The sequence below is a fragment of the Lissotriton vulgaris genome, chromosome 10 (genome assembly GCF_964263255.1).
Source record: "Lissotriton vulgaris chromosome 10, aLisVul1.2, whole genome shotgun sequence".
NCBI classification, from domain to species: Eukaryota; Metazoa; Chordata; class Amphibia; order Caudata; family Salamandridae; genus Lissotriton; species Lissotriton vulgaris.
Window position 1 is genome coordinate 214,655,509 of NC_141698.1, and position 27,672 is coordinate 214,683,180.

General features: G+C 45.7%; 1 protein-coding gene across 5 annotated transcripts in view; it reads right to left on the reverse strand.

Annotated features, from left to right (window-relative positions):
• Positions 1-27,672, reverse strand: part of ADCYAP1R1 (ADCYAP receptor type I) — a 978,825-nt gene that overhangs the window by 411,580 nt on the left and 539,573 nt on the right. For all 5 annotated transcript variants that reach the window (XM_086940899.1, XM_086940897.1, XM_086940898.1 and 2 more), the window contains exon 6: positions 12,579-12,682. In XM_086940899.1, the coding sequence (XP_086797025.1) occupies positions 12,579-12,682 (104 nt within the window). The remainder of the gene's footprint in view (positions 1-12,578; positions 12,683-27,672) is intronic.

Below are 27,672 nucleotides of genomic sequence, written 5' to 3' on the forward strand. Positions count from 1 at the left end.
GGTTGTCATATGGTTACTGCGTTTCTATATATTGTGTTAAGTTAGCATGAGTTTATTAAATGTTTAAAAGACATATTTTCCTTCGGCTTCAGTTTGCACACAACACCTAATTGTTATTGTAGCTTTCAACCTAGACGAAAGATGTGATTTATTTGAGAATAATATGTTATTGCTCTGATATCAGTCGTGCTTGGTACAACTGTCTGCACACTGAGAACTGCACCCTCTAAGAATAACCTAACACAAGGTTGCTGAAAGCCTGATCCTCGCACTACATTAGACATAACACAAATAATGTTGCTGCCAACATTTGGCTCTACGCGGGTTTAAGATAGAGTTACAGGGAATGAATCAACACACTTGATGCTTCGCATGCAGAGAGCTGGTAGCTGTTGATGTGATCTACTCCTACTGAGAATTAGAGGTATGGGCCCACCCTGCTAGAACCCAAATGAGACCTTCTTAGATATAATATAATATGCTAAATAAGGTGCGCGAAATATAGGTGATACAGATTTCTATAGATTTTGCATTATAATATGCTATCACGTTCGCTTATTATGGACTAGTGACTATGCTGCTAACTCTGGTTTTTATAATATATATGTTGATATTATATAAGAACAAACACAAAACGGTAGAGGAGGACCTAGGGGAGATTTAAAGACCTAGCTCTGGGTACTATCCCCAACTTAACCAATATATACCAAAGGTACCAGAGGGTCTAAGGTAAGTGTGCCCACAAACAAGAAACCAAACCAGGACTCACCCTAACAACCAAGTAGCGACACAGAGAGCTCTCCGTGGATGAGGACAAGTACCCATCAGTCACCATTCGGATCCGCCCTTCATCATTTGGGAATTTTATCCGTACCACCCGTCAGAGGTTTGTCAGTACTCTCTTAGGAAGTCAACCCGGTGGTAAGGGGTAGCCTCACTAAAATAAGAGGATGACAGTGTGGTGTACCACTTGATGTAAGTAAGTGGTAAACAAGATGGGACTGGGGTGTGTAGTGCAAAAGAAGTGAAGGAACAAAAAACAAAAAAACCAAATGGAGTGGATTTAAAATTGGTTAGGGCTAAGCACCCAACAATGACTTTATTACCATTGTGCTTACCATACCAATGTTAAAAACCAGAAAAAGATAAAAAGCTACTACACCATGTGAAAGAAAGTAAACAAGTGAAAGAAAGTGACACCCTGATGAACACACAGCAAGTGCAGACAGTCACCTGGATGTTCTGGGTGTCCTTACAGTCTGTACACACTAGACATGTAAGGTAAGATGGCCTCACTTGTTTACTTTCTTTCACATGGTGTAGTAGCTTTTTATCTTTTTCTGGTCCTGAAGAAAGCAATTGACTATAATAAGTCGCCATATTGCTGAAACTAGTCGACCACACTGCCCTGAGGCTGCCCACATTATTGGTCAGTGCAGGCATATTGTTTTTAACATTGGTATGGTAAGCACAATGGTAATAAAGTCATTGTTGGGTGCTTAGCCCTAACCAATTTTAAATCCACTCCATTTGGTTTTTTTGTTTTTTTGTTCCTTCACTTCTTTTGCACTACACACCCCAGTCCCATCTTGTTTACCACTTACTTACATCAAGTGGTACACCACACTGTCATCCTCTTATTTTAGTGAGGCTACCCCTTACCACCGGGTTGACTTCCTAAGAGAGTACTGACAAACCTCTGACGGGTGGTACGGATAAAATTCCCAAATGATGAAGGGCGGATCCGAATGGTGACTGATGGGTACTTGTCCTCATCCACGGAGAGCTCTCTGTGTCGCTACTTGGTTGTTAGGGTGAGTCCTGGTTTGGTTTCTTGTTTGTGGGCACACTTACCTTAGACCCTCTGGTACCTTTGGTATATATTGATATTATATAAGATACTGCGTTTGAGAACTTTGCATTGAAAAATAAACTTTTCAAACTTGCACGTGTGTTCTTTGCCTCCCAGTTTCGGTTTGTAATGATTATATAACGAAAGAGTGTTCATGTGTTCCACGATACCTGAGGTACCCTAAGTTCATGTTCTGGATTGTCTAAGTCATTGGGAAGCTATTACTCCCTATGAGACACTGTAGCTAGCTTGGTAAGGGGATTTCTGAAACTAAGGTGAATTTTGGGTCACCCTAACTCACCCAGGTTCTAGATCTCTGTGCACAGTTCTGTGGGAGAACGGAAACCCTGCTACATGGCTCCCATACGTTGTTGGCCTTATATCATGACACTCGAGTAGTATATCATTCAAACCTTAACCCCTTCATTCCTGTTTCCGGAAAACGGCAGTGTCGGAAAGACCTACCTATTTTTGAAATAGGTCTTTTTCAAGCTTGAATATATCTAAAAACGGTTTCGTTGAATTACTACCCAGTTGTGCTACAAAGTAATCTTTGTTTTTTCACTTTCCTGTGCTAACATGGCACAAGCCGTGGACATCCCGCCGCATAGTCGCATTGCGGTGCGTGACCATTTGCGGGCTTATAATGTCCCTGTTGAAGGCTTGGCTGTTGTTCTAGTGGTGAGTGCGGAACATGCTTACCCGTACGAACTGTTTTATTCGTGGGTGACATTTCCGGCGGTGAACGCTAATTCTGGCGTTTTCCATTCCTACACTGCTACGGCTGTATCGGCTGCGTATGCTCCGTACAGAGCACTGGAGGTTCCTATTGACGCTTGGCAGCATGGAGTTTGGTTTGGTGGCGCCCTACCACACGCTTTAACCGCTCCGAGGTTAGGTCCTTTGTCCATTCCGGGCACTCCTTGGCCCGCTTTGGCTGGATTCACTCCTCACCCTAATCGAGCCACTTGTGGCATAGCTGATCTGCGGCAACTTCATGAAGTCGCAGTGGCAGTGATTAGAGCGCTGGTTCATTACACTAGCCGTAATGTTCAAGACGTAGCCCCTAGGGGTGCACAGCTTCGTGCAGAACAGGCTGGTTTGAAAATCAATCCTGTCATGATGAATTCCGTGATGGGCAAAAAGCCCCAGGACAAGGATGATTTTCCGTTCTGGCTTGCAGAGAAATTCGGCCAGCTTGAAGCTGTGTTTCCTAATACGAATCCCGGTGATAAGCACCGGATTCTTACACTGAGTTTACCGAAAGATTTGGCACCTGAGCTTGTTGACTGTGAGACCTGGGGTAAGACTTTTGCAGCGGTCTATTTGAGGTGCTACGGCACCCCGTCTGTGAACAATCTGGGTGCGGTCCATAAACGTGTTCAGGACGAACACGGACCGGAGTCGGCGGTCGAATTGGGTATGCGCCTGTGTGGCTCCTTTGATGTAGTTTGCGATCTGATCCTTGCAAATGTCAAGGGAGATGCAGTGAACTTTCAGGTTGCTAACGCTTTGTCGTTGATTCCCGAGGCCGAAAGACCCCGTCAGTTGGCAAGGATAATTGTGGCTGCTTATAAAACGGTTGGCCGCAATGCGAAGGGGCTTAAGGCTTTTCCTGATAAAGAGAAAAAGCAGCCCCAGGGTCAGTCTTCGGAAACTAGTGGTCAACCTAAGTCCAAGAAACAGAATTGGCCTAAAAAGCAGAATCAGGGTAAGCAACAACAACAAACACAGGTTTCTGCTCCTGCGTCTCCGTTGCCTGCGCAGTCGGATCGTGTTTATGATTTGCGCGACCGCGCGATGATTAAATCGCCTGAGAGGTTTCAGGCTTCTGACCAACGCTCTCCTCGTTCCTTTCAGGACTCATCGGCTCCATCAACCGGTGGTGGAGGTGGCGGCAGGGGCCGGGGTGGCCAGCAAGGATGTGGTCAGCCCCGCCCGCGTAACGGTGGAGAGCAGCAGGAAGGCGCTACGCCCAAGAGACCACAGTTTGCCACAAAGAAAGACGCCGCCCTGACAGCGCATCGTTATGCCCCAGATAGTGAGAACGCGGCTTCGGAATCTGACGTGGGTTCTGACCTTGCTGGACAGCGCGGCAGAGATTACCATAGTGAGAGAGGCCCTCCGTCCACTGTTGAAGGTGACAGCGACTGACACTTATGTTGTAATTGAAACTGCTGATACGCATGTTGCTCCCCCTGAACGTCTTTTTGAAATTGTCCTGTTAATTGAAGGTGACATGCAGCGAACTGTAAAAGGGGTATTTTGGGAAAATCTTTCGTTTACATATGACATTTTGCTTTCGGAGGCTGACTGGCCCCCACCTTTTGTTCTCACAGCTCCGCAAGGGGAGGAGGTGATCCTCCCCAGTTTCGCGCACACTGTATCGAGAGTGGAAGTGCTGCATTTTGCATAAGAGTGGGCTCTGGCGCTTGCGCCGGCTGTGTACCGCAATCAATGTGGCTGGGATAAATTGTCTTCAAGCCATGAGATTCCGTTACGGTCTTAGCCGCAGCCTCGACCTCAATATCCCATACGGCGTGAAGCCAAAGCTTCAGTCGCGGCTATCCTTGAACAATTGGAATATCAAGGTGTAATTGAAACGTGTGTGTCACCGATGAATAACCCCCGTTTTACTGTAAACAAGCCGGACGGCTCATATCGTTTGGTTTTGGATTATAGGCATTTAAACTCGCATTGCCGTAACTGCGCAGTACAGAATACTCATGGCTCTGCTTTAGTGAATAGTCTTGAGCGTAAACGGTTCAAAACCATGCTCGACATTTCCAATGGTTTTTATGCACATAGATTAGACGGTCTAAGTTCCCAATGGACCAGCTTCACATGCGGCGGTGTGCAAAAATGTTTCGGCGTCTCCCAATGGGCTATAAGGATAATCCTGGAGTATTCTCCGCCCGCATTGTCTCTCTTTTGGAGGGCATCGACCCAGTTGCTTGTTCGTATGTGGATGACATTTATCTGACAGACGACGATCTTTGGGAGCATCTGTGTCGAGTGAATAGCATAATTTGTAACTTTGCTGACATAGGTTACAAATTTAACTTTGCAAAGTCGCACATTGCAGAGTACACAGTGTTGTTTCTCAGTTACGAGCTTAACAATGAGGGAAAAGGGTTAGCACCTCACTTCCTGGAGAAATGCGCACAATTGCGCTCTCCGACAACACTGAAAACATTACAATCTTTGCTTGTTTTTTTGAATTTCGGGAGAACTTACATTCCGGAATATGCCCAGCGTATCAAGCCTTTGTATGCTTTGATACAACCATCTTTCTCCAAATCATGCTGGCTGCCTGAGCATTCAGCCATTCTGCAGTCTTTGCAGGCTGATTTGCTCGCTTCTGAATACTTACAGACTCGTGATAACCAGACCAACCTGGTGATAAGAATTATCCCTGGGGCGGTGGGTTTCACGTACCTGACTTTTAATGAAGGAGATACAGTACCTATTGCTTACAAGTCACACTTGTACACTTCGGCTGAATTGCGTTTTTCCACTGTGGAGAAAGTTTTAACGGCTGTGCAGATGGCAATTCTTAAGGAACGTGCCCTGTCACAAGGAAAACGCATGTTGGTTGTTACCCCGTGTCCTGCCTTGGAGGCAGTTACGAAAGCCAGTGTACCTAATTCCAAAGCTTTGCACCCTCGGTGGATTCAGTGGGCTGCATCCTTGACATCCCAGGATGTCACGTTTATTTTTGACGCCACTTTACGGTCGCAGGAGTATTTACAGTATGAATTTGTTCATCCTGCTCCTTTAGCAATGCGGCCGTTGGAGGATTTCCATTGCATCATTTACACTGATGGTTCGGCGCAGGTTGTGCATGGCTCTAAACATGCCTACGTTTCCGCATGCGCCATTGTGGTCGGTGCCATGGTGAACGATGAGTTCAAGTCCAGTGTCGTGCACACGCAGACGCTTGGGGACTGCACTGCACAATTAGCAGAGCTTCGTGCTCTGATGCTTGCATTGGAGTGCGCAGATCCAAGTGTGACGACTTTAATCGTAAGTGACTCTTACTACTGTGTCCAGTCTTACAATGAAAACTTGTTCTTTTGGATTCAGAATGACTTTCGTGATTCCAAAGGTAGCACAATAAAACATAAAATGATCTGGGTCCGAGTGGCGGAACTTAAAGAGAAGTTGCCACTCGTGTTTGTGATTCATACTCTCGGTCATCAGCGCGTGGGGGTCCACGCTGTTGGCAATTCGCTTGCTGATGAAGCAGCGAAGTCAGCGGTATCAAAATACTTAGTTGCAGCAGTCACGAGGTCCAAAAGCAAAATAGATGATGACATCTTGGCAGCTGTTGCTGCGACCGAGAAGGGAAGTAAATATCCTGCGGGGTTCCCTTCCAAGTACACATACCACTTAAGTCCCGATAAGGTTCCTTATGTGAAAATTCCTGATGTTGGCGAACGGCTAGTTCCCAACTCGGATCGCAGGGCTGCTTTGATTACAGTGGCTCATGAAGGTGTGGCGTCTGCGCATGCGGGCGTCTCTGCCACTGTAACTCAGCTACAACAGAGGTTCTGGTGGCGGGGACTGTACAAACAGACGCGCGATATGTGCTTCAATGTGACATTTGCCAGCAGATTAAACCTTCGACTGCTGCGCGTCCGCCTCAGTCACAGTTGTATATCTCTAATAAACCGCTTGGATGCGTTTATGTGGATCACTGCGGTCCATTTTCTTCTGATACTGCATACAAGTACATCTTGGTAGCAGTTGATTCATGCACACGCTTTGTGTGGGTATGGACACATCAGAGCGCTGATTCACGAACTGTCATTAAGGATTTGCGAGTCTTTGTGGGAATTTTTGCCTGTGGTACCTTCCATTCGGATCAGGGTCCGGCTTTCGCCTCTAAGGCGTATAAGGATGCTATGGTTTCGTTGGGGGTCCAAGTCAAATTTTCGAGTCCCTACAGGCCCGAGGGCAATAGTGTAGTTGAACGAATGAACCGTGACTTAAAGCAATCTTTGACAGCTCGAGTTATAGGCACTGGCAGAAACTGGTTAGCCCACCTCAATGGCGTGCAGCGTGCGCTTAATAATCTCCCTAGAAGGTCTCTGGGTGGGCGGACCCCGTACGAAATGCTCTTTGGTATCAAGTTGTACGTCCCTGACCTCGATGGTTTAGACTGCAAGGCCCAGGCCTCGGCCTTTGACGTAGATGAACATTGCAATGTTTTACAGAATCTACAAAAGACCAGAGACAGTCTAGCAAAGGAACATTTGCCCTCCACATCGGATGATGCGTTGCAGATCCCGGTAGTTGGCTGGCTACCCCAAGTTGGAGAACTGGTTCGAGAGAAGATCGATAACAAGAAAGAGTTTGGTCCCTCATATCGTGCACCGGTTCGAGTTCTTGGAGTGAAGGGCACAAGAACAGTCATTTTACCACCACTTCCAGTTCGTAAGGAAAACAGATTTATTTCCATTGACAATGTCAAGACACACAGGGTGGCCGATTCTTCATAGCATGACACCGGCTGTATCCTGTCCTTCCATGGTGAGGCACTCTGTGCTGGCTATTACATCTGGTGCAGAACAGGAGGTGTCCCTCGAGATGCCTGCCATATCCAGTCCTTTATTAAATACTATTCCTGTTACTAACATTGATGAGTTGAACTACACCTATCCTGCTGATTTATCGATGCCTGATTTGCAGACTCGTTTGGCCGACCAGTCCAGATTCTCTTTTGACTCTGTTTCGGAACTTTCAAAGAAACCCTCAACTAGTGCAAAATATGCCACGTTGTTTAAAAAACATTTTTTAATTCCCCCTTGAACATACATTTGGTTGATCCTATTTTCATTTTACCTTTTTATGTCAATTGGTTTTGTGTTTTATTTTTTCCGCCTGATCGATGGTCACTACGTTAAAGAAAGAACAGGAATTCGGTACCTTAATGGAACATAGGCCCCTCTTTCCTCTTCACATTCAGCTCACAGACTGAAACGAAACTTGAATACAGTTAACATTACTGCTTGGCCTGTCCTTGATGGGATTGTGTGGGATGCGGTTAGATTTCAAATACATGGGCCCACTGAAGTGATTAATGTTCCGAATGTGCTTAGAGTAAACATGGGAAATGTGATTAAACAAAATATACGTTCTGATGATTGGGATATTCAGGCCGTGAAAGCATTATTTGCTGATTTGAAATACTATGCGGCTTTTGATGCTGAAGACTTATATTTAGATTCTATTAATTATGGTGATTTATTTTGCTTCCAACATTATGGTAATCATTTTCTCCATAAGACAAATTCCAGGAGGGTTGCTGTGAATTACACGCAATGGGAACATTGCCCAGCTCCTATAATTGGAAGCTCCAGTACATTTCTGAAAAAATACAGTTATTTTACAGATTTCAATCAATGAAATCCTGAGTCCTTTTATTTCAGAATGACAGAAAAATCCATGTCCAAAGTTAGACTTACCGATACAAAGTTGCTGTATTCGAAGTCCTTTCTAGACAAATTGGCTTTAGATGGCTACGAGATCTGGAAGGGAATTATTGACCTTAAATCGGTTTGGGGTACCAAAGATTGGCAGGTACAAGGCACTGAGGCTTTGCACCGTGCATGTCTCATCCCAAATCACATGTTGTTTCTAAATTCTACTATTTCCCAGACAACATGCTTTGGATTGGCTACTTCTAAAAAATTAAATACACCAATAATCCCCGAATTAGAAGAATATTCAGGATGGGGTAATTTTTCTGATTTGTCTATTCATGAGATACAGTCTCTAATACACAATTCGTCCTTTAATGTGTCCAGCTTGGATCCAAATGGTTGGCTGTTGTGGCAAAAGAGTTCTGATTCTTGCCAACGTCGATTTCTGGGGTTGGCTGAAGGGTTCACACAAGTGCGACCAGATCCCCGTTTTGAAACTGATTACACTGTCACCACTTACTCTGTAGGGAAACTGTGTCAGAATTGGTTACACCATTCCACGTTAGCTGCAGTTAAACTACATCTGTCTCAGTTAACTGAAAATGTGGATTTGAATGATTTTATAAAAGGCCCAGCTAAGGGTAGATCTAAACGGTGGATTTATGCTGTTTACAATGAAATTTGGAAAGTGTCTCAAATTGAGGCTGCAAAGCGCCTAAGGGCAATTGACCAAGCTAATTTGGAAAAAGTACTTGCTGTGGTCGATAACAGTATTAACACGCTTTCTTCCCGAATTTACACATTGAACAATATTGTTTCTTCTGTTGTTGACATTGTGCATGATGAAGTGTCCGTATTATATCATGGTCAAAATCAACTGCGTTCTGTTATGCAGTTTGCCTGGACACTACAGACTCTGAAGGCTGGTCGAGTGCCTTGGAGTTATATGAACGTCTCATCACTATTTGCCCCATTTAATTTGACTGACAAGCAGCGCATGCTTTCCATGCGAGATGCACCATTTTCTATGTTACACATTGAGAAGTTAGAATCTTTGCCCTTCTCTGTGGCTGAGGCAGCTGCTGCTACATGGCCTATCCATGGTATTATTACTTTACCATTTGCTCTGTTTAAATTTACAAATTGTATGAGATATATTGCTATAGGGCGATATGAACCATTAGGCAGTGCTTTCCTCCATGAGACAAGGTCTTTGCCATATACATACAGATGTCTAAAGGAGGGGAATGAAGTGAATCTGAATGGTGAAGAATGTACACAGTCGCCTGACCGCTCACTAATATGCAGACACATCCAGTTGCATGGTTCTTGTAATCAGGACAAGCCTAATTTAGCCTGTGTTTTGAAAGGGACACCGGTTCCTGCAATAGTTCCCACCTTCACTTTATTGTCTAACGGTAGTTATTTACTTCTGAATAACGAAATGTGTTGTGGGTTAATGGTCGGTATCGCCTATGTGGTTACTGTATCAGAACGTGTGGTGTGTTGCAAGAATGTGTTATATCCACCCACGCATGGGAATTCAGATGTTTCTATTTGGCCACGAATACCAACCTTGAAAACCGAGTTCAATGGATTGAGCCGAATAAGAGCACTATTGTCTCAGAAAGAAGTGGCCCTGAGCTCGGCCCGCGAAACTTATGTCCTTCACATAGCTAACACACGCACAGAGGTGCAGGCACTTTTAAATACTGATTTGCTGTTTCATTTCTGCGAGCTGGTTCATCAAATCTTCAATGCCTCCTCCACAACCGGCCTAGTACATTTTTTTAAATTGGTTAGCAGTGGTCTCGTGACTACGTTTGAAAAAGTATTTGGTATTATCGCTGCGTTCTTTCATTCTATATTCGTAAGCTTGTTTGGCGGATTCCCTGTTTTGCTGACTTTGGCTGCAGGCGTTCTGGTGATATTTTGCTTTATAAAACATGGATGCCCATCCTGCGCAAGGAAACGCTCAGCCCCTACTGATGCAGTTTCGCAACCGGATGCTTGATTACTATGGCTCCTTGCCGCTTGCGACTTTAAGCACGGCTTTTGGATTATCGTTCCGATTTTCCTATTTTACATGTGTCCAGCCTGTGTTTCATTGCCTGAGCTGTGATTCCGACTGGGCCATTGATTTGTGTCTCTGCTTACCGACTTCTCCTGACGTCGATTTTGATCAGCTAATGAGCCCCGTAGTTGCTCACGAGTTGGTTTGTTCTGGCAAAAGGGTTATGGCCGTGGCAGCGATGCATGGACTAATGGGTCAGTGGGACATATCCGCAGCGGCGCATGACTTTCTGGCGCATAGCATTCTCGAGAACCCACTGAGTTGTCCTCTGATGTTGCTAGAGGAATCAGTGCTGGAGGAGCACGTATGTTCTTTCCCATTGCTTAATTGGATGGCTAAACTGTTTTCGGATGATGACAGTGATTTCTTGTTGGAAGCTGTAGCTACCTATTTTGCATATTCATTCAACCCATGAGTGACTTTGAAGACTTTCATTATTATGGCACGTGACTTTTTAGTAATTCTGAATGGTGCCTTTTTTATTACAAACATTCGACTTTCATTTGTTCTAGGCCTGTGGACTTGTAGTTGGCCTTAAGTTCGAATTTTTATATTTTTGTGTGGCCACTATAGGCATTCATACGTATTTTTTTATTATTGAAAACATATATACATTTACATACATTTAGCTTGGCTCAATATTGTTGAACTCTGCTTTCATGTTTTGCCTCTCATATAGTATTGGCTTATATTTTCTTCCTTTTTTAACCGTCCTCGGATCATTGGGGGGGTGTCATATGGTTACTGCGTTTCTATATATTGTGTTAAGTTAGCATGAGTTTATTAAATGTTTAAAAGACATATTTTCCTTCGGCTTCAGTTTGCACACGACACCTAATTGTTATTGTAGCTTTCAACCTAGACGAAAGATGTGATTTATTTGAGAATAATATGTTATTGCTCTGATATCAGTCGTGCTTGGTACAACTGTCTGCACACTGAGAACTGCACCCTCTAAGAATAACCTAACACAAGGTTGCTGAAAGCCTGATCCTCGCACTACATTAGACATAACACAAATAATGTTGCTGCCAACATTTGGCTCTACGCGGGTTTAAGATAGAGTTACAGGGAATGAATCAACACACTTGATGCTTCGCATGCAGAGAGCTGGTAGCTGTTGATGTGATCTACTCCTACTGAGAATTAGAGGTATGGGCCCGCCCTGCTAGAACCCAAATGAGACCTTCTTAGATATAATATAATATGCTAAATAGGGTGCGCGAAATATAGGTGATACAGATTTCTATAGATTTTGCAGTATAATATGCTATCACCGTTCGCTTATTATGGACTAGTGACTATGCTGCTAACTCTGGTTTTTATAATATGTATGTTGATATTATATAAGATACTGCGTTTGATAACTTTGCATTGAAAAATAAACTTTTCAAACTTGCACGTGTGTTCTTTGCCTCCCAGTTTCGGTTTGTAATGATTATATAACGAAAGAGTGTTCATGTGTTCCACGATACCTGAGGTACCCTAAGTTCATGTTCTGGATTGTCTAAGTCATTGGGAAGCTATTACTCCCTATGAGACACTGTAGCTAGCTTGGTAAGGGGATTTCTGAAACTAAGGTGAATTTTTGGTCACCCTAACTCACCCAGGTTCTAGATCTCTGTGCACAGTTCTGTGGGAGAACAGAAACCCTGCTACAGGGGGGCCCTATAGGGCACCCTTGTGCCTCTGCGCCCTGGTGTGCATACAGGTGGGTACAACATGCACCCCCCCTGGGTGCATGCAACTTGGTTCCTGCACAGCATGGACTTTTCAGTCCATTCCATGCAGGAACTGTTGTTTAGCGTTCCAAAATGCAGTGACCAATTTTTAGAGGCACCACTATGGGAATGCTAACATTAAGTTCACTGCCAGAATTAAACTATCAATCTGGCCCGTGGTCCGGCCACAGATTTAGCGGTGCAGCAGCAGGACAGATCCAGTGTCGCACCACTAAAGTAGTACTCATCCCCAATGTGAGCAGAATTTATCATTTATCAAATATAATAAAGTTACCCTCCTTGGCTGAGGCATTAAAGGATGCAAAATCTGGCTTTTGGTAGACCAGCATTGAAATAGCACAGTCATAACCCATATTGCGTACACTAGTTTTCTATACATAGTTGTGCCATGTTCAAGCATGCAGGTTGTGTCATACATTTTCCATCATCTCCACAGTCGTCCACTACTTCACTGTCAATTATTTGGTCTCTAAGGGACCTACCTGGTTTTCAGAACTTGTTGAATTTTCATCAACGACGCACACATCAACGTAGTGAGGGAAGGGTTCAGACCACCCATCTTCAGTGCAATTCCTGCTAATATCTCCTGTGGGGGGGAAAATATCATATACATTCCTTCAGTTTGAGGGAATATTCACAACATAATCTACAGCTAGGCAAAATTACATTTATCAGCATTATCATTTTGCTTCACTCATTGAGTAAATTAATGGTTCAGTTGGTAGTCCAAGTAGGTACAAGAGTGATATTTTAGTTGGCACCAAGAGCAAAATACATTTCTATTACAAGATCACATTGCTCTATGATCCCCTCATCTGTCACATCTATTATTGACCACTTACCTCTCCTACCTGCGATCCCTCCATGTCACCAACTGTGTCTGTTTTCACAGCCAGTACCACTGGTGATTTTTCATTGACTTTTCTTCTCCATTTTCCATCTAAGCCGCCACATTATTTCATGGTTTTCTTTTACCTTTCCTACTGCTCTCATGCTGATTCTCAGTTGAGCATGTAGCCTCTTTACTTTTCCCTACAATTTGGAGACATCTTTCTACATATACCAATACAAGGCCTCTTGTATCAGGCCTTTATATCATGCTTTCACTGTACCTCGCAAATCTCGACCTTTTTTATTCCCATTGTGTGTCCTCCATCTATTATATGTTTTCTTTAATTCCGTGCATTTTATTTCGGATACATTTTTAAATATCCTCTTCATTTTCTGTTCTTCATCCTTCAAAGTATTTATGAACCTCACTATTTTTCTCCAACCTATCCTTACCTTTTTCACTGTGTCTCTTTGTGTCTGTGTGTGTGTGCGCACACACAATATTAGGCTCATCTTGTCCAAGAGCTACTGCCATGTGTATGTGTCGTCATAATCTCTAAAATATTCGAAATATACACTCTGTGATGTGAAAAATTATTCTACATTTAATATGCACATGATTCATATTTATTTATTTATTTATAGCATTTGTAGAGCGCTCTGTAACCCAACGGGCATCCTGCGCTTGGGTACATAGCTAAAAGCTTTGTGGGGGGGACAGGAACATGGACAGGGTGCTGAACAGAGTAGATTTATTTGTTGTGATGGGTTTTAGGAGGATTTTGGGGAAAAAGCCAGGTTTTTACGTTTTTTCGAAAGGTCAGAAGGTCATTAGTTTTTCTGATATCGATGGGGAGGTTATTCCAAAGGTGGGCTGCAGCTATACTGAAAGCTCGTCCTCCGCAGGTGGCTTTCTTGATCCTGGGAATGCTGATGAAGTTTAAGGATGAGGATCGGAGAGACCGGGTGGGCTCGTACCACTTGAATTTATTTTGGAGTGGTCGGGGACCTAGCCCGTGAACTGCCCTGAAAACGAAACATAGGGATTTAAAGCAAATCCTTTGGTGTATGGGCAGCCAATGTAGGTCAGCCAGGGCAAGAGTAGTAGAAGATCTTCGCTCACAGGAAAGTGCCAGTTTGGCTGCAGCTGCCTGGACACTTTGGAGTCCGGAGATGAGATAGGCAGGGGATTCCAGCAAGAGGGCATTGCAATAATCCAGGCGACTGAGGATAGTGCTCCTGACTATGTCGGTTCTGGTCTGTGGGGGCAGGAGAGGTAGCAACCTGCGGAGTCCTCTTAATAAGGCGAAGCAGCAGCTGACCTGCTTATTGACATTTGTCTCTAGGCTTAGTTTGTTATTGATAGTGACTCCAAGATTTTTTACTGAGGTCACTGGGGTGGGTGGGTCCCCTAACGACTGAGGCCAGAAATCTGATGGTAGATTTTTGGGGATTTTTCCTACTGTGCAATGCAGTATTTCAGTTTTCTCACTGTTGAATTTTAGTGAGTTTTGATTGAGCCAAAGAGACATTTCCAGCATACAGGTGTGGAAAGTTTCCATTGAGCTTGCTCGAGCTCCGTCCAGCGAGATTATCAGCTGGGTATCATCTGCTTAGTTTGTCACGCTGATGCCATGGCTTTTGATGATCCGCATCAGGGGTTGCATATAAATATTAAAGAGTATGGGACTGATAGCAGACCCCTGTGGGACCCCGTGCGGAACTTTGATGAGCTCTGATTGATAGGGAGGGATGGCTACTGCCTGCCACCTATCTGTCAGGTAGGAGCGGAACCAGTCAAGCGCGACCCCTCCAACTCCGATGTTCCTCAATCTTTCTATCAGGATGCCGTGGTTCACCGTATCGAACGCGGCGGACAGGTCAAGCAGAATCAGAGTTGCTGATTCTCCCCTGTCCGCCCTCATTCGTAGGTCATCCATGACTGTCAGCAGGGCTGACTCCGTTCCATGAACTGGTCTGAAGCCAAACTGCTCCTCTTCCAGGATGTTGTTGGTTTCTAGGAAGAGGGCTAGAGATCTACTGACCCACCTCTCTATGATCTTTATTGGATATGGTAAAAGGGATATGGGTCGGTATTTCTTTTGGCAGCTGGGGTCCAGATTTTGGCTTTTTTAATAGCGGGGTGACGATCGCCAGTTTCCAGTCTTTGGGCGCGGAGCCTGTACGCAGAGATTGATTACATAGTTGATGCAGAGCTGGTAGAATATCGTCCTGAAAATTCTTGGCTATTCTATGGGGAAGGGGGTCTAGAGGAGAGCCTGAAGACGTATTGAGGGCTGTCGTGAGGAATTCCTGTTCCGAAGGAATCGTAAAGATTTCCAGGGTAGCATTTGAAGGGGGGTATGTGTCTGGTTCCACCTTCTTGTCTTTGTTCGCTTGAGTGCTGTTGTCTTGCATTGAGGAGATAGGATTGCTATTCATTCCCTCTACAATTTTGCTGATTTTGTCTTGGAAGAACACTGGTAAACCGTCGCAGAGTTCTTGTGAGGGCTTGATTTGGCTATTAGCACAGGCGGGGTGAGAGAGCTCTTTGATGAGCCTAAATGTATCCCGGGATTTATTACAGCTTTTGAGGATTACCTCAGCAAAGTAGTTGGATTTGGCTGTTATTATTTCTTTCTTGTATTGAGAGATAGTGAGCCTCCGGCGTGCTTTCTCCTGGTCTGAGTAATTTTTCCTCCAGAGCTTCTCCGCCTTTTTACAGATATTTTTTAGTTCTTTCAGTTTATCTGTATACCAGGGGGCGGAGGGTTTTCCTCTTTTTGTGATTGTTTTCAGCGGGATGATGGCGTCGAGTTTTTTTGTAGTCTCGTGGCAAAAGGAACGATAGTTTGTGGAGACATCATTCTCTATTTTGAACGAGGCCCCAACCTGGCGTAGAACGAACTTTCCCTCCTCTTTCCTCTTCAACAGGTTCTTCCAGTCACGACCTAAGAAGGTTTTGACGTGCGATCTCGTGGATCCTGTGTGGGACGAGAGGTGGGATTTGAACCTGAGGAGGTAGTGGTCTGACCAGCCTACTGGAAAGATAGTGTCTAGGGTCAGTAGGTCTTCTGCCGCAAAAATTAGATCTAGTGTGTTTCCTAGTATATGTGTAGGAGTGTTTATCCACTGTTTCAGCCCTAGATTGTGGCAGGATTGAGTAATATTGTGCAAGGCTGCACGTAATTGGTCATTGTCCCATATGCTAAAATCGCCCAGTATCAGCAGCCTGTTGTGGGAGATTGACATATTATTTATGACCGTGATTAATTCCTGCTGTTGTGAGGCATTGAAGTGCCCCGGAGACCTGTAACATACAAGGGCCGTGAGGCAGTGTTCACAATCATGTTTAATGGAAATCCCGAGGATTTCAACAGAGGAAACGGTATCAACGTCTAGGGTAGTGATGTTAAGTTGTTCCTTAAAAATTATCCCCAAGCCTCCTCCTCGACCTGAGTGTCTGGGTTTCTGGATGATTTTGAACCCGTCTGGACATGCTAGGCCTAGCTCTGATTCTATTCCTTCAGCCATCCATGTCTCGGTTAGGAACAGGATGTCGAGGTTATTAGCCTCAATCAGAAGCTGTATTTCGGTGGCGTGTTTCGGAAGGGATCGGACATTTAAAAGTCCGTTAATTCGTTTCCCTTTGGTACTGGGCTCAGTTCCTACTTGGGCTGATAGGGAATGGGTCTTGATGTTGTCAGGGCTAGGATAAGGCATCAAGATTGATTTGGGGGGGGAGGGGGTTGATGTGTGGAAGCTGAACTTGGCAGTGAGGGCAATCTTTATCGTCCTGATATACTGCGTGAGGGGCTAAGCGTGGGCACTCAGTTTTGTCTGCCTGTGCATTCAGTAGCATGAGTGTACCCCTGCTATATCTTAGCGCATCATGGGCTGGTGTGCAACGGGTAGGGGGGGGCCCTGGGCCCAGCCTCGGCGCGCAATCGTCGCGCCCGCTGCACTCGTCCGCTGCGCTTCCGATGGGGGCACATGCTTAGTAGCAGAAGGGGGAGGGGTCCAGGGGGGCATGGCTACGCTAGTGGGCGTGTCCTGGCGACAGGCCAATCCCGTCGTGTCAGCTGAGGAATCCTTGCCAACGTCAGCAAGCAATTTGTTGAGTAGCGAGGGTGGTGCAGAAACGGCGATTTAAAATAAACAACAAGGTGTTTCAGTGTAGATTATTAAAAATATGGCAGTATGTCCCTGCTCCCGGCTGTGCCTCAAGAGCTGAAAGCTAACAAACGCTGCGCTCGTGATCAGCGCGCGTTTTGTGTCCAAGGGGGCGTGGCTACACTAGTGGGCGTGTCCTGGCGACAGGCCAATCCCGTCGTGTCAGCTGAGGAATCCTTGCCTACGTCAGCAAGCAATTTGTTGAGTAGCGAGGGTGGTGCAGAAACGGCGATTTAAAATAAACAACAAGGTGTTTCAGTGCAGATTATTAAAAATATGGCAGTCTGTCCCTGCTCCCGGCTGTGCCTCAAGAGCTGAAAGCTAACAAACGCTGCGCTCGTGATCAGCGCGCGTTTTGTGTCCAAGGGGGCGTGGCTATGCTAGTGGGCGTGTCCTGGCGACAGGCCAATCCCGTCGTGTCAGCTGAGGAATCCTTGTCTACGTCAGCAAGCAATCTGCTGAGTAGCGAGGGTGGTGCATAAAACGGCGATTTAAAATAAACAACAAGGTGTTTCAGTGCAGATTATTAAAAATATGGCAGTCTGTCCCTGCTCCCGGGTGTGCCTCAAGAGCTGAAAGCTAACAAACGCTGCGCTCGTACATGCACGTACACTTGTCCTTTCTCATACTGATCTGATAGTCTGCCTGAACTCCCTGCCTATGCTATAACCATAAGCATTAGCAGGGCTGGTGGCACATTGTATTGTATTGTATTGTATTGTAAGGGGTGCTTATAGAGCGCACTGACACCATGGGTTTCCTGGCGCTGGTTGGAAGCAGAGGGGACAGAGGGACTAACCAGATTGGGGGAAGAGCCAGGTTTTTAAGGATTTACGAAAGAGAGTCAAAGAATTAGAGGTTTTAAGAGGAAAAGGAAAAGAGTTCCAAAGCTTGGGGGCCAGGTATGCAAATCTCTGGCCTCCAGATCTGCAGAGCTTGTAAGAGGGGACGGTCAAAAAGTGAAGATGAGAGGATCTCAGGTTCCGGGATGGGCAGTAGGGTCTAATGAGAGATTTCAAAAAGGCGGGACAGGGCCCAGCTAACGACTTGAAGATGAGGCAGCCGATCTTAAAGGCCGCCCTTGAGGTGACAGGGAGCCAGTGCAGTTTGGCAAGGAGGGGCCTGGCGGCTTGCGTAGGCAGCTGCCTTACAGAACCACCACAAAGATACACATTAGGGTGACAAACGCAGTAGTTTCTAGTGAATGGCATAAGGAAGATCTTTTTAAGTCAGCCCCCCCCCTCCAAAACTATGCAGTACTTGGGAGAGTGGAAGGGTCATGGCTGAATGCAGGGATTGGGCAGATAATGTCAGGGGTACTTTTTCTGTAGCTCAAAATCCACAGTAAATTGAAGACTTATAAAGGAGTACATATATCAAGTAAAAACACTACTAAATAGAATTTGGGTGTTGTGAGCCCCTCACACCCCTGGCACCCCATGCAACTGCACCTGTTACACTAATTAAAACTGCATTCCTAAGAAGCAGATGTTGTTATCTGCCTCTTTTACCCCTTCCCACCATGCCTGGGCATCAGTCCAATCTTGAATCATATTCTCTGTCTCTGTCAGAGTGAAATGAACTTCCACATGTTGCCCATCATTTTGTAGCAAGAGTGCCCTCAGCCCTAATGCTAACCAGCAAAATCAGCCTTCAATCCTCTTTTATAAATAAAGGCAGTCATAATTGTGGGCCTCTAAAACTCATGGCCCTGGTGCCACTGCACCTGCTTCAGTAATGAGAGCAACTGCCTGATGAAGAGGGCAGTCTCCTCTGCACCTTGTTGAATACATTGTGCTCCATCTTTCCCCATTCTCTGCGCTGCCATCTCTCTGAGGACTAAGCTCAGATGTCTCCCTAGCTTCAACTTACTCCTCTCCTGGGACGTTGGTCCAAGGCCCAAAGCAACACTTGCACAGCAGTGGAGAACTGGGTCCTAATGTAAGCAAGGAAGGATATTAAAACCATCGTAATTGGGGTTTTGAAGGCACCTTTCCTCCCTGGGCCCCTGTGACACTGCATCTGCTGCACAAATGATACCTACTCCTCCACCCATTCCACTGGCCATCACTCCTAGACAGGAGTCCCAAAGCCAGGCTGTCTGCCTCCTTGCGTTCAAAAATGGTGAATTGGGGGGTGGGCACATCTCGCCCGCTGTTGGTTGGACCTCTTCCCTGCACAGCAAGGGTCACTTGGCCATAATGCTAACAGTGAAATAGGATTCCCACCCTTCTTTTTGCTAGTATAACAGACATAATTTGGGTGCAGTGGTCCCTCATAGAATTGCCCCAGTATCACTGCACCTGCTGCACTGATGCCACTGAGGGCCATTTGTAAAAAAATTGTCTCCACCTTCCTCAGTGGATCTGCCTGAGGAAGCTGAGTCTGTCCAATTTTAAATGAAAAATTCACCCCCCTCTTATTTCACCCTCTCTTCTGGGCCATCTCTTAGATATTATCCACGGACAGATGGCATTCAGTTGGTGCTCTGACACTCATAGTTTCAATGCGTGATTACAATATGTTGTAAGTGAATTTATTTGAACCTTAACACCTCATTTTGCTGCTCAAATAGCCCTGCTTCCCATTTGCCTCAATTATTTCGCTTTTTGCCTTCAATATTGCAGTCTTAACATATTTTTTTTAAGTTGCAAATTGGGGTTCCTCTCTATATATTTTTCCACTACCCTCTTATGTTTCCGTTATTCCTTTTTTTAGATTCGCTAAATGCACTTGAGTGATCAATGCGTCACCCACCTGTTCTCCCTTTAGATTTAGATCTTTCATTGTCTATTACTCCAAATAAGAACCATTCTTTTCATTTCAGCTCAGTTTATCTCATCACGTGCTGCTGTTCACACTCATTTGAAACCAGATACATCGATAATTCTATTTCAGCGTCCCCTCGATCCAATCCCGAACCCCTCTTGCGGTACACATGAAGGAAAGCGCTTCTGTTCCTTTCCATCATGATCGTGATAATTTCTATATCATGGTTGTTGAAAGGTATAGAGTTTTATTGTTCTATGTACAGAACGACTATTAAGTTGTTTTATTGATTAACTTAAGTTAAATTGGTTGAAGGGCTCATGAGGCTTCGCAGCTTTTAATTGACAGATTATGTTCCCAATTGAACACCATTTTCAAATATTTCCTAAAAAATAGAGTCTATCTAATGCAGATTTATACAGGTGGTGCAGAGAGTCTCAGACTAGGGCAGAGGTCTTCAAACTTTTTAGCTGTGAGCCCCCCCCCTAAGGAAGATATTTTTAAGTCAGCTCCACCCCCCCTCCAAAACTATGCACTACTTGGGAGAGTGGAAGGGTCATGGCTGAATGCAGGGATTGGGCAGATAATGTCAGGGGTACTTTTTCTGTAGCTAAATTCAAGTGGGATTTTTCTTGTGCTATGTTTTCACTTTATTACTGTGCTGCATAAATACTTTACACATTACCTCTTGGTTCAACCTGAATGCTTTTGTGCCAAGCTACCAGAGGGTTAAGCACAGGTTAATTTGGGGTTTCACTCTGACAGAGACTGTGGTTGCTGCTTTAGTAGAGTTTCACTCCCATCAACCAGTATCACAGCTTCCAACAAAATGACTATTAAAAGTGGCTGGAGAATGCACTTAAAGGCTGGGATGTTTCACCTGTACAGCTTTGAATAGTTACCAGCCACTAAACTGTGAGTCTGGGCTCTAATGATGCAGACAGATAACAAACCTGCCACAATATATGTTTATTGCCTGCCAAACAAAATTGTGAAACAGTGGTTTCGGACGCTGGAGTGATTTGTTTTTGACTTTATGAATCCATGTAGAAACAGAAAATCTAATTGGTGGCATGGCCTAGTTCACAAAGGAGAATAAATAGATGAAGGACTGAAAATATTAATTGGCGGGGTGGTGCACAGTCCCCCTAGTTCACAAAAGCTAATCAAAAAAGAGAGTAAGTCCATTTTCAGAGAAGCTTAAGGGTTGCCCTATATCAAATTTAAAGCCATAATGTTGTACAGTTTCTATCACCTAGTAGGAACTGCACATTTGATGGACAACATAAACGTTGGGTTGGTGCCAGACTATTTCTATATACCCCCGCCTGTATCCTCCAAGCTCACAGTGCCATCATAAGTACCCCTAAATCTCAAAAGGTAACAAATGTATTGGGCGACTTCAGAACATGACAACCCTGACTCCCCAAAGAATCGTGAAAAAAGATCTAAAACCAATATGCTCAGTCACTCGGGCATGCCCAGAGAGATATGCAGAGAATACACAAAGAGGCATTTCAATCTTTATTGAACCGTTTTGATTTATGGGCAAAATATATGCGCTGCAATGATTGTTTTACAGAAAGATGAACGTTATCAGTACTATGAGAACAGTTAAAAGGATAAGCAATTCCATAATTTTGCTAAAGCAGTGTGTATACATGCTGGCATAAACTTAATATGTATAGGGCACTCCTACTGTGCTCTCCGTAACTTAAATGCTAGGGCGGGTAATCTGCCACAATCCCCTACTGGATGATCTAGCTCCCTATTACCTGAAGGTAAGTGTATGCAGGTGCCCATCTTATTCATAAGTTGGACATCCCATGTCTCAAAGGGACAGAGGAACAGCTGGGCTGAGACCCCGACAACAGTGACCTCGTAGGGACAGTAAAGTGCTCCTCTAATTTGAACACGGATATGCATGTGTATTTATAATAACAATAGCCTTGCTTCCATGCCAAAGCCTCAGTCAAGTTATCATTGTTCATCCTCTCATGATAGCTATGTCGCCTTATGGACGAAATACAAACAACAACAATTGCACAATGTATGTTTGGCCTTGTACTAAATGTTCAAGGTGTCATGATAGGGTTCTTACAAATTAGAAATGTAAGCAATATGGTTTCAGAAAAATTTATCCTGCACTTTCATGCAGGTAAATATGTGTCAAAAGTCATTGTGTTTAAAAGAAGGCAACTCACTAAACGTGTGCATGTAAATTGGCAGTGTTTCTTCCCGAGTCTAATACAGTCATGTGACAATAAGGGTAGCATTCAAGAATCATTTAGCAGCTGGAAATCTATTCTTTGTAAAGCTGAAAACAATTCCCTCTCTGCACTATAGTGACACAATTCCAAAGGCAAAAAACATATTACATAGATGATTGCATATGAAAAAGGCCTCATTATGAGGTCCCTGGTAACAGCAGTTACAAAACAATCAGACTACAAGAACCATGGCAATACTGCAGATCGGGATCATTTGCCACATAGGCTACAGCTACTACTTGCAGCAGGGGTGTTGCACCAGAATTTCACAGTTGAATCAGTGACCTACACATATATCAGAAATATCATAGTGGTGGAATTTTTTTTTTTTGTTTAAAATATTTTATTGAAGAAAAGCAGAGGTAGTGTTCAGAAAATAATCATGAATAACAATATTGCCATAGATCACGCACATTGCAACAGTGTATTACAATCATAATTACAAGTGGGGATTCGGTCAGGTCATTTCCATGTCTGCTGAGGGGGAAGTACACAGTTCGCCTCTGTAAACATTCCACCGTCCCCATTTTTTATCCCAAACACCAGGGCAACCCCTGATCTTGTAAACCGTTTTCTCGGATAACATGCATACATCCATAGTGGCCACCCACTTAATCAGGAGCGGTGTAGATGGTGAGCCCCACTGCATAGCTATTTCACGTTTTAGTAAGAGAAACCCCAGAGCCACCCATTGTTGTTCTATGGCAGTTAGATCTGTGGGGTCCCATACATTGAGGAGTGCACATTTGGGGGTCAGAAGGACGGGTTTTCCTATCGCATCAGTCATTTTTTGAGTGGCTCGCCTCCAGAGGCTTTGAATCACTGGGCATTCCCAAAGAATATGGTAGAAAGTACCGGTTTGACCACAGTTACGGAGACAGAGGTCAGAAGGGCACCTACCAATTCTGGCCAGAAGAGAAGCAGACATGTATGTTCTGTGTAACACCTTCAATTGTATAAGTCTGAATCTATGATTGATAGCTGATTCGCGCGGGGACATCAATGCCGCCTGCCATTCAGCTTCATCTAAAAGTCCAATGTCGTTCTGCCATTTATCTCGTAAAAGGTGAAAAGTGTTCGGCATGTTGTTACACAGTTTACGATAGGTGTAGGATATCGCTTTGGCCTGGAGGGGTTCTGACAGGAGTCTGTCCTCAAGGGGCGAGGATTGCGGGAGAGAAAAGAGGTCAGGGACGTTGGCAAGTATGGCATGTTTAATTTGGAGGTATCGGAAAGCCTCAGAATGGGCCAAGTCATATGTCTTTTGGAGCTCTTCAAACGTCAGCAATTTGCCCTTGCGAAGCATGCACCTATGGTGGATATGCCAATTGTATCCCATTCATCGAAGCCCTGGTAATGACATAGGGTGCAAGCTTATGTGAAGGTCAAAGTGGGGTGGACAGTGTGAGGGTGTTGGGCCATCCGAGTCGCTTGTTCGCACGGTGCCAGACTGTTATTGTGTGGGACATCGGGCCTATATATCGGGCTCAGGAGTGCTTGCCATATAGAGCCTCGAGGTAGCCCCCGTGGCCCGTCTGTATCTCTCTAGTTGGAAAGGAGGGTTCGCGGGTGAACCGTGAATCCACAAATTAGTGGCGACCAGTTGAGTAGCCCAGTAGTAAAGTCGAATATTGGGCAGGGCGATACCTCCATTGTACCACCCCTGTGTAAGTGAGATGAGAGCGATGCGGGGAGAACCGCGGTCCCATAAGAGGAGGCGAAGGTATCCTTCGAGTGAAGTGAAATAGGAGTCCGCTATGGGAAATGGACAGTTTTGTAGGGCATACAGGAATTGAGGGAGTGCTAGCATTTTAAATAGAGCCGCTCTACCTGGGAGAGAGAGAGAGAGAGGGAGTGTTCTCCAATGGGAGATTTCATTATGAAGTCTTTGAAGGGGGCCCTTTAGGTTGCGGTCGTAAAATATTCGGGGGTCTGGAGTGACAAAGACTCCCAGATATTTGAATCCGTCCTGGGCGATTTCAATGGAGTACCCTCGCGGGAGGGGAGGGGGTGGGCCCCGTAAAACGAATAGTGTAGATTTAGACCAATTAATGGAGAAGCCCGAGTATTTTAAAAAATTAGTGATAACATGTAGTAGGCTGTTAAGGGAGGACCTGGGGGAGGAGACGTAGACAAGGATGTCATCTGCGTATAGCAAAACCTTGTCGATCGCGTCGGCGTTCCATCGGAGGCCGCGAATGGAGTTATCAGTTCTAATCCAATGAGCCAGAGGTTCAAGGGTGAGTGCGAACAGCAAGGGGGATAGGGGACATCCCTGTCTTGTACCTCTGTGTAAGGGAAAGCACCTGGATGTATGTCCGTTGACATAAACTTGACCCCAGAGATCAGTGTATAGTAGTCGGACCCATTGAATGAATTTGGGACCAAAGCCATAACAGAGTAGTACCTCGAAGAGGTATGACCATTCAATAGAATCGAAGGCAAGCGTAGCGTCGAGGGAGAGGATGGCTGCGTCCTCCTTAAGATGTGGTATCCTGCTCATACTGTTGTGAACCCGATGGAGGTTGAGCGCTGTATTGCGGCCTGGTAGGAAGCCCGACTGATCCTCATGTATCAGGGCGGGGAGGACTGTCATGAGTCTCGTAGCAAGGAGTTTCACTAGGACTTTTACTTCGGCGTTGATTAGAGAGATCGGTCGGTAGGAGCTGCAGTCAGTAGCTGGTTTGTTGGGCTTACGAATGACCACTATTGATGCCAACCGCTGATCTAGCGGTAGGCATCCAATATCGCGGCTTTCCTCAAACATTGCTTTGAGGTGTGGGAGGATCTCGCCTACTATGCCCTTTAGGAACTCAACTGGGACACCGCTAGGGCCCATGGCTTTGCCCGATTGGATGGCAAACAAGGTATTTACAACCTCCTCCGTTGTGAGGTCTGCTTCCAATTCCTGTACATCAGGCTCGGAGAGAGTGGGCAGTCTCATCTCGGCCAGGAGCAGTTTAGATTCTTCAGCGTTGTAGTGAGCTCTGGCAGCGTAGACACCCTCTAGGTGGGTGGCAAAGGCCTCCGCTACATCACCCGGATCCGTGTTGGTAGATTGGTCAGGGAGGGTCAGCTCTGGGATCCATCGAGATCCTTGCTCACGTTTTTCGAGCCATGCCAGCATTTTACCCGCCCTGTCTCCCAATTCATAGACGCGATGGCAGGTTTTCAGGAGCTTGGTTTGCGCCTTCTCAAGGGCCAGTGCTTTGTATTCTAGTTGGTTTGCTCAGAGGCGGGTCACCGTTTCGTCTGTTGAGCTTGCATTATGGAGAGATTCCAGGTTGGTCAGGTCTGCTTCTACCTGTAGTAGGTGTTCACTTTGTTTGTGGATGTAGACGGTTTTTAGAGCCAGCGCCTTGCCCTTAATCACTGCCTTGTATGCCTCCCATATAGTTACGGCCGATGTCACAGAGCCCACATTTTCCGCGAAGTAGTATTCTGTATGTTCTAGTAGGCAGTCTTTTATGTCAGGGATTTTCAGGAGCCAGGGCGTTATGATTATGGGGCCGGGTGCCTTCTGGCGGTAGTGTGTGAACTTCACAGTGAGTGGGAGTGGTCGGAGATTCCTCTAGGGAGCCCTTCCGGGTGACGAAAGAACTCCAGATCTGAGGTAGGAGAGAACAGATAGTCTATACGAGAGCTGCTGTTGTGGACGTTGGAGTAATGTGTATAGTAGGAAGTGGTCGGGTGGGACAGCCGCCATAGGTCCTCGAGCCCCATTGTTTGTGTGAAGTCAAAGAGGTCTGAGCCCGGCTTCTGTGAAGGACGCTGGGGGTGTCAATCATGAGCGTCATTCATCGTCATATTGAAGTCTCCCCGATAAGCAAGGGTCCTTGTGGGAGATCTAACATTATGCGTTGCAGGGCCTGCAGAGTAGCAGTGCCCAAGGTCGGAGGAATGTAGACCGATATGACATTCAGCGGTTTGCCTTCCCAGGTGGCTTCTAATACTGCGAAGCGACCCAGGGGGTCGGCCCACGTTTTTATACACGTCAACGCCACATTTCTCCGAACCAGGATCACGGTCCCCCTGGATCCCGAGGTGAAGCCTGCGTGTCCAAGAAGTTTATAGCCTCCCCGGTGCAGTGCCTGGCACGTGTTGCCCATTAAGTGTGTTTCTTGGAGGAGAACCAGGTCTGGAGAGTGGCGTTTGAGATATTGCATGACTATCCCTCTTTTTATCCTGTTGCCAAGGCCGTTAACATTCCACCTCATGATAGAGAGGGACGTCGTTAATGGGGGTGTCATGGGGGCTCAAAGAACAGAGATTGTGCACGGATCAGTGGCTTTTGGGGCATCAAGTGTGTCTCGTAGGAAATAACGGTCAAGGAGGGGCCTGTGGTGGAATACCCGAGATGCCCAGTGTACCCAGTAATTGAGCGTTGAGTGTTCTGTATAAGCATACGGTGTGGTGCAGTTGGGCTCGTGATTGAGAAGTCACAATGGATGTTATGCGTGGGGGTAGTTTGCTGTGCAACATGCTCCATGGTCAAGAATGCTCTGCAATGTGTGAACAAAAACAAAAACAGAAACCATACTAGTGTCTTCGTTAACTTCCCAACAACCCCTAACCCCCCCAACCCACCCTCCCTACCCATCCCCCCTCCAACCCCCCTCCCTGCCCCCCTGCCTGCGGACTTGAAACTATCCACTCCCCAACTAGGCAGAGTGCCTGTCGCCCTCCCGAACATTGATGAGGTGCGTGGAGAGCCGAGGGCGTCCCCGCTAGCTATCAACAGGATAATATTGTCTAGTGCAGTTATAAACAACTTAATTCAGTGCAGCATTCACATAGTAGAAATTATGAACAAGTAGGCCCAGGTCGGCCCTACGCCGAGGGCCCCGTCTATGTCAGTTCAGGCAAGGTGCAGCGTCCCGAGGTGCCAATCGATGTACACAGACACTATGTGGCAACAAACAAGTAGAAATTATGAACAAGTAGGCCCAGGTCGGCCCTACGCCGAGGGCCCCGTCTATGTCAGTTCAGGCAAGGTGCAGCGTCCCGAGGTGCCAATCGATGTACACAGACACTATGTGGCAACAAACATGGGAAGGATGGACAGAGTCTGTATCAGTTCACACCCTACTCGGGCATATCGTTCATCACCTCTTAGTGTTTCGATACTTGGCTTCTATGGCCGAGATCCTTCCCCCCTGTAAAGGCATTAGGCGAGTAAGTCTGTCCTACCTTGAGTAGTCTGCGAAAACAGTATCACTTACAGGTCACTTGAAGACAGCAATTGGAGCAACACATGCAAGTAGAAAAATCAGGAAAAAGGACAAGTAAGAGTCTCGGCGTGTTGCTGAGCAAGAGGCGGACTGTTATTCGGAGCAGAGGGCCAGTTAGATACAGTGTGTGGGTTAAAGCTACGATCTGGAGGAACATCTTTAGGGCCAAAGTGGCACGGTGGTCACTTCCGTGGAGGCAGGATACATTGGCTGAGAGCCGCCCCGACGAACATGGATAATCCCAGCAGAGCAGGTGTCGCGACGGACTTACGAGAAGGCGAGGCCTCGTTCATAGAGTCAGT